This window comes from Erpetoichthys calabaricus, chromosome 8 (assembly GCF_900747795.2).
Source record: "Erpetoichthys calabaricus chromosome 8, fErpCal1.3, whole genome shotgun sequence".
Lineage (NCBI taxonomy): Eukaryota > Metazoa > Chordata > Cladistia > Polypteriformes > Polypteridae > Erpetoichthys > Erpetoichthys calabaricus.
This window is the reverse complement of record NC_041401.2, coordinates 25,879,955-25,896,121: the sequence shown is the minus strand read 5'-3', so window position 1 is coordinate 25,896,121 and position 16,167 is coordinate 25,879,955. Positions and strand designations below refer to the sequence as shown.

At 39.6% G+C, this 16,167-nt stretch overlaps 1 protein-coding gene across 1 annotated transcript in view; it reads left to right on the top strand.

Annotated features, from left to right (window-relative positions):
- The window catches only part of LOC114655412 (sodium channel protein type 2 subunit alpha-like), a 278,058-nt gene that overhangs the window by 230,319 nt on the left and 31,572 nt on the right, over positions 1–16,167 (top strand). Inside the window, exon 22 of the mRNA XM_051930912.1 lies at positions 1,008–1,280. Within this exon, the coding sequence (XP_051786872.1) occupies positions 1,008–1,280 (273 nt within the window). The remainder of the gene's footprint in view (positions 1–1,007; positions 1,281–16,167) is intronic.

The following is a 16,167-nucleotide window of genomic DNA, read 5'->3' as shown; positions in this document are numbered from 1 at the left end:
TGTTTTAATTGATGTACCTTTTTACAGATCAGCTGTCTACAATTCTAGTGAGTCCATACGTTTACATTTAAATATCTGCTGGCTGGAGTTATTTTATTGGACCCAGAGCCCTAAGCCACTTCTATGAGATCAAAAATATATGCAACATTTTACATGTATCACATTATCATACTGTGTGGAAAGATTGGTTTGGCATAAATTTAAAGTTATAATCACTATAAGGATTCTGAATTGCATTCTGTTTTGCATTTCATACTTTTAAAACCATTAGTCCAAAATAATTATTTGAGATAAATTCAGTGTTGAGTGTCTAATACGTGACTCTCCAGTGATCAAAAATACCTGCCAGTCCTTTCAGTGGCGTTACTTCTCAAGGCTTTAAGCTGCTTGCCATTCGTTGTTCAAGTCTGAAGTGCATTTCCTACAAAGCAAACCATAAATAGAATTGTCTTTAGAATTTCAGATATTTTATGCATGATTTTTATCCTAATGTTTACCATCATGTAATAATATTGAAATGAGCAAAATGTTTTCACTCCTCTGATTGAAAAATCATATGTTTCTCCCATCTGCATGACAGAAATATCCATCCTTTGGTTTTATTTTGGTATTGTGTTAACATTTTATGTTGCCTGCTGGTTGCATTTAACATACTTTCTTTTTTTTTGTTTACAGTAAACAAATTTTGTGACTTCATCGTGCTACTACAAGGTTTTGTTTCTTTTTGCTTGTTGCTTTATTAACTGCAGGCTTTTAGATTGCTTTTACGAAATCTCTCTTTTCATTTTGCACCCCTGTAGTAGCCCATATCATGCATGCTCTGTGTCACATTTACCTTTTCTGTTAAAAGTCACTCATTTTATCAAACTGTTGCTTATTTTTGGTCCTAACCTTCCCTGATTTTTCATTGATATTCCTATACAGTGTGTTAAGAAGTGAGCATATTATACCAACAGTCCAATGCTTAAATTGTTAATCATCTTTCTCTTTAATCTTTACTCATCCAGGTGGTTGTCAATGCTCTTATTGGAGCGATTCCATCCATCATGAATGTGCTCCTGGTGTGTCTTATATTCTGGCTCATTTTTAGCATAATGGGGGTAAATCTGTTTGCTGGAAAATACTATTATTGTGTTAACACCACTTCCGACGAGCGATTCGACATTTCTGTCGTAAACAACAAAACTGAGTGCTTAGCACTAAATGAAAGTGGACGTTGGAAGAATGTAAAGATCAACTTTGACAACGTTGGAGCTGGATACCTTGCTCTACTACAAGTGGTAAGAATTTATTCTCTATTCTAATACAAGTGTACATTCAATGTCGGATACCTACAGTATATTGTGTTGATTGCAGTATGTCAGTGTGATTACTGGGGTATTCTTTGAACATGTAGCTGAAATTAAAGTCTAACTGAAGAAATGCTTATAGATTTATGAAGCATGGTAGCGCAGCACAGCTGGAACTGTTGCTATATTGCAGGAAGTGGACCCTGTGGCAGTTGTTGGGTATCATGCTCATGGTGGAGAGGCCGTGTGTTCTCTCCTGTGTATTCTTTAAGGACTGTGATTTCCACCCCCAGACCAAGTGCTCGTGTACGAATGTGCCCTGCTGTGGGTATGCATCCCATTAAAGATAAACTCCAGCTTTACCAACTCTCTTGACACTGTACTGGCCTAGTAGGTTCAGAAAACGGGTGTATTTCTAATCTCCTTGCTTTAAAATATTCAAACAAATGAAGGACATTGTAGGCTGAATTTGTATCTGACCCTTTCCCATTAAGAGACTGACCTCTACTGCCCTAGGCCAATAATGGTAGGACTGGTTTCTCTGCTCTTTAATAACGACAGTTCAGCTCCTCAAAAAACAAGCCTACCTGTCAGTGTTTGCATGTCTTATTGATACTGCAACGTAGATGAAGGAACACCATCTAACGCTCAACCTGCAGAGACAAACTATCTTGTTATGCCAGCTCATCCATCTGTTCAGCACCCCATCTCTGTTCAGCATGACACACACCTGCCAAGACAATACGCAAACTTGGGGTGGTGATCGATGACCAGCTGTCCTTCAGAGACCATGTTGCTACAGTCTCTCAGTCTTGCAGATTCATTCTATACAATGTTCACAAGATCAGACCATATCTGACAGAATAAACAACACAACTCCAGGTCCAGGGTCTTGTCACATCTGGACTCAATGCCACCAAGCCACAGCATATGATTAAAAATGTGGCGTCATGTCTGATATTCACTCCTCTTTTCAGATCACTACTTAGGGCTTCCTGAAGCAGCACATATTAAGTAAAAATCTCTGATGCTTCCCTACAGTCAATGGGTTTATCCCCTACATATATGGAGACACTTGTGAGGTTCTTTCCTTCTCAGCCACTGAGGACTGCTGAAGAACATCATTTAGTGATGCCACCTCTATGTGGCATGAAATCTCAGTCCAGACTCTTTTTATGTGTAGCTCCCTGCTAGTGGAATGAGCCGCCCATCTCCATTTGAACTTCAATATTTTCAAGAAAGCATTTGAAGGCTCTCTCTTGTTTGGTGAATTTATGTCTAACTGATTTAGCTGTTAGGTTTTTCTAACCTAGTAATTGTGATTAACTTGTATTTTGTTCTGAGTGCTTTACTTGTGATGATTCATTTTATATTCTTGTTCATAAACAGTCCCCCAGACTGATGTTGACTCGATTATGTTGACCACTATTGCAAGTCGCCTTTGGATAAAATTGTCTGCTAAGCAAATTCTTGTAAATGTTTAAGTTCTAAATATGAATGTATAGATTTCTTCTGTGTAGCTACTATGATACGGTATCAGATGCACATTTCATTTTCCTATGCATGGAATGCTGTCAAATGTTATGTAACAATCTGAATAATTTTGGAGTATTGTATAAAGTGGCCACCCTCTGATGAATGATTAGAAGGTCAGCAGATGATTGTTTTATTATGTCTCTGCCTTTCAACACCTACATTTCACCCTTTTGTTACCCACGATTAGGTGCTAAACCTTAATATATCATGTTGCCAATAACACTGACCAAAATTCATAATTAGGATAATGAGCAATGCAATCCACCTTTGTAGGGCCTGGTATTTTAAAATGACTTAAACGTTGTTTTCAATTTTTGCCAAGGTACCTGACACACAGAGTTGCAACTGCACATGAATCTTTGTGTTGTATTTCATGTACCTAACTCACAAATCCAGCGTATACAGCAGCTCAATCATAGAACCAGAGTTTATACATTGCCATGTCTTTTTGAATGGTTTTCCTATTGGGTGCAAAAATGTTCTAATTAAGAAATGGATGTATTATTATAAAAAGTATCATAGTGGGAAATGAAGGTACTTGTGAATTGTGCTTGTAATGTTTTCTGTGTTGAATTTCTGTTGTCTTACTTTGTAAGTTTTCTTGGAGGTATTTGCAAAGAAAGTTAGTTTATTTGTTTCCAACTTCACCTATTTGGTTACAAAGATAGACTTTGGCCCCTAAAGCTCCAAGTTGGGTTAGAAAATGAGTGACACTCTTACATCCCTGAAAAATGCAAATAGAAACCTAATGAGCTGTCAAGGCCTGAAGGACACATGGAGCCCACAGTAATTGTTGGGGAGCCAGCTAGGAAAACCAATTTAATTCAATTTGAAAACCAGGAAGAACCCACTTTATTAACCCTAATTGATTGCTTTAGAGTTTTTAGGCAACTCAGAAGCTCCTTCCACCATCAGAGTTAGGTCCAGAATGAGACACACACCTTTTTTTTCTTTGTCCCAACTGGAAAGGGGGGACCTTCTCTGGGCTCTGCAGGTTGGTTAACACATCTTCATTAAGACAGAGGACAGTTAGTGACAGCATCTCCTTTCAGTTTAGGGTGGTATCGCTTACCTTGCTTGAGTCGTGAAGGTGCTCCCTAGGCACACATGCATGACAGAGCATATAGATTTCCTAAAAAGAATACAGTATATAAAGTTAACATATCAACTCTGTCATTACTTGAGGACACCTAATTCACTTACTCGTACTGGATAAAGTATAAGCATTATTAAAAATAATTCAAATGAAAACAAGCATCAAAAAATGTGATGGAATAATGGCTCAAGGAGCTGTGTTGTGCATCCCTTTCAGACTAACAACAAAACTGAACTTCTAAATTAGCCAAGAGTATAATTAATGGCAGCTAAGCGGCTCTGGTAAATAAACTGATGGAGCAGTAAAGAGAATGGCCTCAGGGTTTCTTGAGGAGCAGGCAGAAAACCCCTGGGTTAACGTAAATGGTACAGAGATGGAGACTTAACCGGCATTTACAGGTTACACCACAGTTTGGGATGCAGCACTTTTTTCAGATAAGCAAGCAGATACCTGAAAACCAACTGAGACCAGCATGAATGCTGCTGAGCAGGGGTTCCATTCTGAGGCCACCAGCCCTCCAAGCTTATTCATTAATTCAAGTATAATTACAAAAATATAAGTTCTGAGTGAATTTGTTTTTTTTCCTAATAATAATAATAATAATACATTTTTTTTATATAGCGCCTTTCCCATGCTCAAGGCACTTACAGAATATAAGAAAGCACAGCAGGGTATACAGTATATAGCATTGTACAAACCAGGTAAATAAATTAAATAAAGAAGATTACGACAGTGAATCAAACAAACAAGCAGTACAGTTGTTTTTAAAAAAATCACATCAAACTAAACCAGTCTCCATTCCCGACCCAAATCAGGGAAATAAATAACAAGAAAGCCCAGTGTGATTTTCCATATATTGTATACACTAATAGAGCACTGAAGGTTAAGCAAAAACCTAGTAACATTATTTTACAATGTCATTAATAAATTCTTACTGTACCATAGTCTGAAAAATTCTTGTGCTGTGTTTCACGGAGAGAATTTTTTTTTAGTTTACAATATTATCAGATTTAACTTTCCTATTGAGTGATGGGATAGGAATCTTCAAGCTAATGAGTTTTTGTGCAGGCAGATTAGTAATAGGGAACCACAATAGATTTTTCATAGTATTATCTTATTCCATTTAGTTTTACTCCTAATCTTGATGTTTAAGGGTAGTTAGTGATTTGTTTCAAAGGCTATCTGAGGAATATGCAAAGATTTTAAACTAAAATGGTCTGAGTAAAGAGCGTTGACAAAGCCTATGATCTAGTGAGGCGGATGTCTGTTCAAAATTCAGAACTTGTCCTAGATACATTTTAGATGGATTTGAATGAGATATCTGTGCATGGTGTGCAGTTTTCTAGCCAAATTATAGCATGACTGGCATAAACAGAAGAAGAATGTATTTTATGAATGGCCAAGTTCCAGTCTTTATATGAAATTCAAGTTGAATGATCCCGTCATCCCCTAAAATCATTCAAGTGTAAATTCCTTGAATTTTTTTAGTGGCATCTAGAAATAGAACACCTAGCTTTGACAAAATTAGCTGCTTTTCAAAGTCTAATACTATATGCGTTTTTTTTCCTCAATGTTGAAAATATTTAATGTGTTTCTGCAGTGGCATTATTGTTATCCTATGTATGCTGCCATCTTGAGGCACCGTTGTCAGGGTATTGCTATACAAGGATAGTTGGGAGTTGGTGGCACGTGACATCAGTAGTGCGATGCCCAGCATCGGGCATTTCCTGTTCATCTGAGGTTATGGAGATAAATAATTCTTCTCATTGATGTGTGCTTTTGCTTTTAATTCTTGACTTACCATTAAAGTATGTTTTTGATATGAGTTTATGACAACACTGTTGATTAGGGCTTTGGCGAAAGATAGGACTAATATTTTCTATGTGTCACCTTCTGGTCTCTTTCATTAAATATTTTGAGTCTTCCTTCTGAGGCATGGCAAATGGTACCTTGATTAAAAAAAAAAAGTCTCAATATTTGTCAAAAACATATACATTTTTGGGTGATTCCAAACCTTTGAGCTATTGCATGTGTGTGTGTGTCACACATAGTGATTATTGATTCTAATTACTGTTTGCAACAGATTTTAAATTCATTTTAAATTAAGAATTTCTATTAGATAAAGATTAAATATATACACTGCAAATAAAAAAGAGAGAAACATTGCTAGCCTGCTAACAATTTATTTCAATTGATTTGAATTTGCAAGATTTACCTAAAACTACATTCACAATAAGTAAAAATAATAACAGCAAAAATAATAATTATAATTTACTGATACAATTTGAACCCCAAGGAAGTTCTTATTGCAAAAAATGATACACAACAATTTTAACAAATGCAAAAATAAATAGCAATAAAACTGAACATTTTGGCACATTTTATATATCAGCTATAAAACAGAAGGAAAATTAAAGAATAAGACACTAAAAAGAAACCATGCAATTCTATACAAATTTAAATACACATATAAGAAAATCCATTTTCAAAGCAAAGCAAAAGAAACCATCTTTAAAAACATTAAAGCTGAGTGTAAACAAGTATATTTTGAGCAGTTGTGTAAAAATATCAACAGTATCAGCTTCTTTTATATTTTTAGGATGCAGTTCCACAGTTTTGTTGCATAATTGCAAAAATCTGCTTATCAAGACATCTTATAATTAACTTCAGGAACATTTAGTAAACTTGCTTTACATGAACTTAGTGTGAAACCTAGGGCATAGTTTGTGAGAGGTTCAGGCGATAATGACGTAGAGAAATAAGAAATTATGGTAATGTACATAATTGATCAATAAATATATTTATGTTAAAAATACTAAAGAGAGAGAAATACAGGGAGAAGTCTAAAGTCCAAAAGAATCAACCAAGAAAAACACCAATCAGTATGGAGATCTTACCAGCTTTTAGTAGAGGTTCAGTCACTCCTGGAATGCAATAGACTACTTGTCCTCTAGTGTCCTCGGCTCTCTCTCTCTCTCTCTCTCTGTCTCTCTGTTTCCCTCTCTTTTTGTGTGTGTGTGTGTATATATATCTATACTAATAAAAGGCAAAGCCCTCACTGACTCACTGACTGACTGACTCATCACTAATTCTCCAACTTCCCGTGTAGGTGGAAGGCTGAAATTTGGCAGGCTCATTCCTTACAGCTTACTTACAAAAGTTAGGCAGGTTTCATTTCAAAACTCTACGCGTAACGGTCATAACTGGAACCTACTTTCGTATACTGTATACGGCCATAGCGGGCAGCTCGGTCGCCGTGTGAGGCGGTTGCGTCATGACGCCTCCCATGTGATTGAGTGCCTGCCCATATAAGATAAATATTCGCGGGTGAAGGACTGTGCTTAGCATATTCATAAGTGCGGCTGCTGCGGAAATCAGCACTCTTCGCTGCGGTGTGTTCATTCCTTTCCTTGCTTCGCCAAGGAAGCAGAATTTTCACAGCTTCTCCACTGTTTTATAAACGAACGACATATAAGGCCGTCCTTTTTCCGTGCTTCGCCAAGGAACCAGCCTTTTTATTTAATCCACGGGTTCTCCGCTGTTTTATTGTTCATTTGTTAAGATTGTTATAGTTATTGTGTAGGTATTTTACACTTAGTTTACTGTTCAGGTACCCATTTCCTTTATTTAATCCGCGGCTTCTCTGCTGTTGTTTTGTTCGTTTATTACAATTATAGTTATTTGAATCCTTTTCTTTGCCTGACTGCCTGCCCATATAAGGCGCTCCGCATGTTGTTTGTGAAGCGGTCTTTACACAGCATCTTCGCTGTGTTATAAACGAACGCCATATAAGGCCGTCCTTTCTCCTTGCTTCGCGGTTCTCTACTGTTTTATTGTTCGTTTATTACGATTGTTATGGTTATTGTGTAGCTATTTTACACTTAGTGTACTGTTCAGGTACCCATTTCCTTTATTTAATCCGCTGCCTGCCCATATAAGGCGCTCCGCTGTTTTTTTGTGAAGCAGCCTTTACGCAGCTTATTCGCTATTTTACAAACGAACGCCATATAAGGCCGTCGTTTTTGCTTGCTTCGAAAAGGAAGCAGCCTTTTTATTTAATCAACGGGTTCTCCGCTGTTTTATTGTTCGTTTATTACGATTGTTATAGTTATTGTGTAGGTATTTTATACTTTGTTTACTGATCAAGTACCCATTCCCTTTATTTTTCCAGCTGTACCCCTATTAACATGTCTATCGAGGTGATCACCATCAATCAAAGAACTATCACTTACCGAGTGGTGTCCATGCCCAGAGATGGCGCCTGCCTTTTCCATTCTCTGTGTTACATATTGCACGGACATATCAGGCTCACTTTTGATATCCGCACGGACATTGTGTCTTATGTATTAAATGACTGGGACAGGTTCAAAGTGTGGACTGATGATGGTACAGGAGATAATTATAGTACACAGGAGCACTATAAGACTGAAATGCTTAAGCCCTTCACCTATGGTTCTGCATGTGAGTTGATGGCTGCCGCTGAATTGTTTGTCGCTTTCAAGTGTACCGAAATGGCCAAATATTTTACAACTTTGGAGAACCGTCAATGCCTCTTAAACATCTTAGATTCACAGGTGAAGATTTGAGTAGTGGACACTTTGATGTTTATGAATATTTCAACTCTCAAAAGATCGATGTGAAGTTATTGATGAAGCCAGTTGTAGGCTTATATCGATTGACACATACCGAATTTCAGTTCAACACAAATCCAGCTCGAGCCGATTTATGACAGCAGCAATCCAAGCTGTGAGAACACAGTAAAAAGGAGGCGTATCAGACGTCGTGGTAGATTTTCTGATGCAGCTAGACGGAAGCAACTTCGTGCAGCTGCCGCCAAATACTCGCAGAAAAATCCACAAGTTCATAAACATGCTGGGGCTAAATACTCAGAAGCAAATTCACAAGTTCATAGGGACGCTGTGGCTAAATACTCGCAAGCAAATCCACAAGTTCATAGGGACGCTGTCACTAAATACTCGCAAGCAAATCCACAAGTTCATAGGGACGCTGTCGCTAAATACTCGCAAGCACATCCACAAGTTAATAGGGACGCTGTCGCTAAATACTCGCAAGTGAATCCACAAGTTCATAGAGACGCTGTCGCTAAATACACAGAGGCAAATCCACAAGTTAATAGAGCTTCTGTTTCTAGATACGATCCCAATAATGAAAAGCGGCTCATACGAAAACAACAGGTTTGGCTCAAAAAAGCCAATTGTGGATTTGCATACGACCCAAACATACATTACGAGTCTGACAAAACAGTACACATTGGATCCATGGATGTTCACTGTGACTATTGTCAAGCTCAGAAGTGGAAATGCGAGTCTCCTGGTTTGTGCTGTAACGGTGGTAAAGTCTCTCTCACTCTTTTATGAAAGCTTCCTGACCTTCTTGAGGGCCTGTTAAATGGCGAACATCCTCAAAGTGAGCATTTCTTGAACAATATTCGAAAGTACAACAGCGCATTTCAAATGACGTCATTTGGTGCTAACCAAATCGTTGAGGGAAATTTTATGCCTTCATTTAAAGTTCAGGGACAAGTGTATCACTTGATTGGCAGTCTTTTACCTATGCCAAGTGAGGAACACAAATTTTTGCAAATTTATTTCGTCGGGGACAATGAAAAGGAAGCACAAATCCGCTGCGCTAATTTTTCTGGACTTAACATACCCCTGGTCAAGCAATTACAAAAAATGCTCCATGACTGTAACACTTATATCCAGGACGTCCACTCCACAATGGACAGTATTTCAGATGATGACAAACACTTCAAAGTTGTCATTCACGCAGACAAAAAACCATTACATGCACACAAAGGCAGATTTAATAAACCAACAGTTCATCAAGTTGGTGTTGTCATCGTTGGGCAAACGTTCAACAATAGAGATATTGTCTTGAAAACCAGAGACAATAAACTACAACGCATTAAGGAAACCCACAGATCCTATGATGCACTTCAATATCCTCTCATGTTCTGCTATGGTGAAGACGGCTATTCTGTGTCTATACCTCAAGTTCATGCTACCAGTAAGTTACCTATGAACAAAACCGTCTCTGCAGCAAACTTCTATTCATACCGGCTTATGATCAGACAGCATCATGATAATACTAGCCTTTTCTTCCGAACTTTATTAAATCAGTTTTTAGTTGATATGTACGCAAAAATTGAATCCGAAAGACTAAATTATATCAGACTAAATCAGAAAAAACTATGAGCTGAAAATTATGTTCACTTAAAAGATGCTATTGACAAAAACGACACTGATTTAATAGAACTTGGTCAAGCTGTGTTATTGCCATCTTCCTTCACTGGATAACCTCGCTATATGCACGAGCGCACACAAGACACAATGACATATGTACGTCATTATGGCCGCCCTGACTTATTCATCACATTTACTTGCAATCCTAAATGGCCTGACATCACTGAAATTCTCTTTCCATGTCAAAAACCTCACGATCGCCACGACCTTATCAGTCGTGTATTTCATCTCAGGATTCGCAAAATGATAGACTTGCTCACGAAGAGTAACATTTTCGGCTGTACAAATTGCTACATGTACACCATAGAGTGGCAAAAGCGAGGTATTCCCCATGCACACATTCTATTGTGGCTAAAGGATAGGATTAAACCAGCTCTCATCGATCAAGTCATCTGTGCGGAAATTCCTGATCCACAGACTGACCCTGCCCTACACAAAATAGTAAAATCTACCATGATTCACGGCCCATGTGGACCTCATAACATCAACTCATCCTGCATGATCAACAGAATATGCACTAAGAAGTACCCGCGTCCGTTCATCTCAGAAACTCAGACCGGAGAAGATGGTTACCCTCAGTACGCGCACCTGCTGATGGAGGTCATACAATTAACATCAAAGGAGTAGATATCGACAACAGATGGGTGGTCCCTTATAGTCCTGTGCTGTCCCGCTTCTTCAATGCTCACATCAATGTCGAATTTTGCAGTTCAGTAAAATCAATCAAATACATCTGCAAGTATGTTAACAAGGGAAGTGACCAGGCAGTATTTACAATACAAAATCAAAATGACGAAGTATCTCGATACGAAGCTGGTCGTTACATTAGTAGCTCTGAAGTAGCCTGGCGCATTTTCTGTTTTCCCATTTACGAACGTTTCCCTCCGGCAGTGCCGGATTAACCAATAGGCACATATAGCATATGCTATGGGCCCCGCAATAAATTGCGGGGGCCCCCAAATGGTGGACCCAATATTTAATGAAAAAGTGTAGCATTGAAAAACTGGTCTTTAAAAATATTATCTTTACGTTTTTAAACTGTAAATTTCTTACACAACAAAACTTTAGGGGCCCAACACATAAAATTCACATAAATATTATAAGATTCTTATTATAATCGAGAGTAAAATAATTATTGAGTCCGGTTTGAACTGTTCAGAATCTAAACTTCAGATGATGCAGACCAAAAGGGCCCCCAAATTTGAAATGTGCTACGGGCCCCCAAAGCTCTTAATCCGGCCCTGCCCTCCGGTCGTTCATCTTGCTGTGCATCTTGAGAACGGACAAAGAATTTATTTCACAGAAGGCAACGTTGCCGATAAAGTACACAATCCACCACAAACCACCCTTTTAGCGTTCTTTGACCTTTGCAAACACGATGATTTTGTAAAACAACTTCATTATAATGAAATTCCATCATATTATGTGTGGGCAAACAACATGTTTCGTCGAAGGAAACAGGGCAACCCTGTACCAGGACATTCGGGAGTGAAAAAGGGGAATGTACTGGGACGGGTCTACACTGTACACCCGAATAACTCTGAATGCTACCATCTTCGACTGCTGCTCAACAAAATCACAGGTCCCACATCTTTCAAATCTCTCAGAACAGTTGATGGTGTCCTACATCCGACCTATAAGTCAGCCTGCAGGGCACTCGGTTTATTACATGACGATATCAACTGGGACGAGACTCTACAGGAAGCTGCTCTGTCTCGCTCACCTCAAAAGATCCGTGAACTGTTTGCTGTCATGTTGGTGTTCTGCTAAATGGAAAACCCCTTAAACCTATGGGAAAAACATAAAGACAGCATAGCAGAAGATATTAGGAGACAGACTGAAAGAGATCATATGCGAACAGAAGTCCACCAGTGGTTAAATTTGATCTATAACAACTGTCTACAGTTGCTTGAAAACTACGTAATTGGTATTGGAGGTCAATCTCTTCATCATTATGGTTTGCCTTCACCTTTAACAGAACTGGCACAACTTACGTCAAATCCCGAGTACTTGAAAGAGACATCTTACAACACCTCGCAATTGGCCAATATAGTCACAAATAACGAGCGCTTACTAAATAGTGACCAAAAGTCAGTTTATGAGCAAATCATGAGCAGTGTTGCGTCAGCCACTGGCACGGTGTTTTTCCTTGATGCTCCAGGAGGAACTGGTAAGACATTCCTAATAAACCTTCTCCTTGCAAAAATCCGAGCAAAACGTAACATTGCCATAGCTGTGGCTTCTTCTGGCATTGCTGCAACTCTTCTAGAGGGTGGCAGAACTGCTCATTCAGCTTTCAAGCTGCCTCTGAACCTCAACCATACTGAATCCCCCATGTGTAACATATCAAAGCACAGCAACATGGCTGAAGTGCTGCGACATTGTCAGCTTATTGTCTGGGATGAATGCACTATGGCACACAGAGCAGGTATTGAGGCTTTAGACAGGACCCTCCAAGACATCCGAAACACCAACAAACTTATGGGAGGCTTGACAGTGTTACTGGCTGGAGACTTTCGCCAAACCCTACCAGTCATGCCCAGAGGAACACGCGCTGATGAAGTTAAAGCATCTCTGAAATCTTCATACTTATGGCCACAAATCAATGTTGTTACTTTAAAAATAAACATGAGAGTTCATTTGAAAGGCGACAAAAAAGCCGAGGAGTTCTCTGCTCTTATGATGAGTATAGGTGATGGCACCTTCATACAAGAAAATCGTAAAATAAATATTCCTACAAATCTCTGTCTCATCGTGAATACCTTATAAAGCCTTCTTCAAAATGTTTACCCCAATCTACGAAATCTCCACCAAAATGACGTGTCATGGTTAAGAGAGAGAGAGCTATCCTGACACCAAAAAATGACATGACTACTACTATAAACCACATTTTACTTGAAGAACTACCTTCACAACCAAAAACATATCAATCTGTTGATTCAGTTGTAGAAGTAGAAGACGCTGTACATTATCCGATAGAGTTTCTCAACACTCTAAATCCTCCAGGCACTCCTGAGCATAATCTCATTTTGAAGGTTGGGGCACCAATAATGTTACTGAGAAACTTACAGCCACCGAAACTTTGTAACGGCACGAGACTTCAGGTCACATCTCTACAAAACAACCTAATTCAAGCAACTATTTTTACTGGCAGTGCCTCAGGTGACACAGTTTTTATTCCTCGCATCCCCGTTATACCATCTAATCTCCCATTTCAATTCAAACGCATTCAATTTCCAGTAAGGCTGGACAATTAATAAGTCTCAAGGACAAACACTACAAAAGGTTGGCATTGATTTGAGGCAGGATTGCTTTTCACATGGCCAACTGTATGTTGCATGCTCAAGAGTAAGCTCAGTGCACAGCTTGGTCATATTACAACCGGAGGGCCGAACTGACAACGTGGTATACAAAGAGATCCTTAACAAATAATGTTTTGTATATTTTCCCTCAGTTTAAAAATTTTTACTTTTTTCTTAATAAAAATATTCAGGCAGTATTTCGCCGCTGCGAAGCGCGGGTATTTTGCTAGTATATATATATATATATATATATATCTATAAAAGCCAAATACCACTGACTCACTCATCACGAAATCTCCCGAACCATGAGGACTTGGGACTTGAAATTTGGAAAGTAGGTTACCCTTGGCCCATAGGTGCTCAAAATGAAATGGTTTTAAAAATTTCGTGGTCCAAGCGGGAAATTTCTTATAGTTTTTTAGACCCGTTTGTATGTCTGTCCGCTTTTCACGAGAGAACTACTTAACCGATTTAGATTGGATTTTTTTTCTATAATTTGCTTGAACATTCTGGTTGATTTTGTGACTTTCTCATCGCTCTAATTATCATAGTTTGCTTGCAGTACCGATTTATTAGCATGAATCCGAGAGAGACTCATTGGGCTGTGGGGAAGGGGCGGGGCCCTCCTCACTCACGTGTCTTCCCCGGGGCGTAACCTTAACTCCGCTTAGTTAGCAAACAAGAGAACTACTTAACGGAATTTAGATCTTTTTTTTTTTTCTATAACTTTCTTGAACATTCTGGTTGATTTTACGACTTCTCTCATTGCGCTAAGAATCATAGTTCGTTTGCAGGAGCAATATATTCACGCTAATTCGAGACAGAGGCTGCGGGCCAAGGGGAGGGGGAAGAGTGACGTCAAGAGTAGAGAGCTGGACTGGGCTCTCCTCACTGTCCTGTTTCACTAATACGCGGGTGAAGCCATGGGGGATGGCTAATATGTGTGTGTGTGTATATATATATATATGTAGAAGACCAGGCCCCAGGCACAGACAGACAGACACCGTATGTCCAAAACACACACGTTTATTTGCACTAGTATCCTGCACCCAACACAGTGCTCCAAAAGCAGTACTCAGTCCTTCTCTTCCTGACTCTCCTCTACTCCTTTCTTCCCAAGCTTTGTATTCCTCCTGGAGTGAGACGGCCTCCTTTATAGAGCACCCGAAAGTGCTCCAGGTGTCCCTTGATTAACATCCGGCAGCACTTCCGGGTGTGGCAGAAGTGTTGCACCAGAACCCTGCTCCTCTTCTGATAGCATTTCCGGGTGTGGTGGAAGTGCTGCATGTCCAGACTCTGGAGCTGTCCAGACGCCCCCTGGCGGTGGCCATGGACCTCTACTGGGTTGAGCCTCCAAGCCCCAATTCCATGGCCCCGATGTAAACCAAGGGTGCCGCCCTCTCGTGTCCCGGGAGAGGTACTCTTGACATTATGCCCATTCCCCCGGTCTTCTCCTGGAAAGGGTGTCCCGTCCGGGCAGGATCCCCTGCTGTCCATCACAATATATATATATATATATATATATATATATATATATATATATATATGCTGTATATGTAGTGAGACTTTTCAGCTCCCCCAATGGTGCTGCATGCAAAAATACGATTGACGCATCTGTCAAGGGTTGCTTGTCCATCACCAAGGCAAGTTCACAGCCTCCCAGCGTAACACGTGTGTCACCCGATTGGTGATGCAGGGAACATTATAATCCGGCCACTGATTTGGCCCCGCCTCTGCTCGTTTGCTGTCTGTCTGTGTGTATTGAAGTGGGGCTTCTGTTTGAATAAATACCCAGACTGTTCCTGTTTTGATTGGAATAAAATTGGTTTTCTTGAAGCCTTTGGGTGTCGTCTCTCGGGTGCAAGAAGGAGACTCATGCTTCACAATATATACACTCACACACAAACTGTATGTATCTCTCTGTCAGTCTCTGTCTGTTGATAATGCACTTGCCATTTGCAACCATACCAACCTTTTAGCTAGTGAAGTGAGGTATCCATCCACTCACAGTATATTAAAAGTGCTGATTAGCTTTGAAAAAGATCCTAGTAATATTTTTCATTATTTATGAATGCATTTGTAATTCATGTTGTGTATGCATATATAATATATATAGTATATATGTACAGTAGGCGGCACGGTGGCACAGTGGGTAGCGCTGCTGCCTCGCAGTTGGGAGATCTGGGGACCTGGGTTCGATTCCCGGGTCCTCCCTGTGTGGAGTTTGCATGTTCTCCCCGTGTCTGCGTGGGTTTCCTCCGGGCGCTCCGGTTTCCTCCCACAGTCCAAAGACATGCAGGTTAGGTGGATTGGCGATTCTAAATTGGCCCTAGTGTGTGCTTGGTGTGTGGGTGTGTTTGTATGTGTCCTGCGGTGGGTTGGCACCCTGCCCAGGATTGTTTCCTGCCTTGTGCCCTGTGTTGGCTGGGATTGGCTCCAGCAGACCCCCGTGACCCTGTGTTCGGATTCAGCAGGTTGGAAAATGGATGGATGGATGGATATGTACAGTATATATATAATATACACTCACATACTATATAACTGTATATGTGTACATACATATACTTACATATATATAAAAATTACAAAAAAAAAAAAAAAAAAAAGCAGGGGTACCTTGTTGGGGGAGTTCCCCTGTGCAAAATTTGGTGGTTTGGATTTGCATGTTGGACAAATAT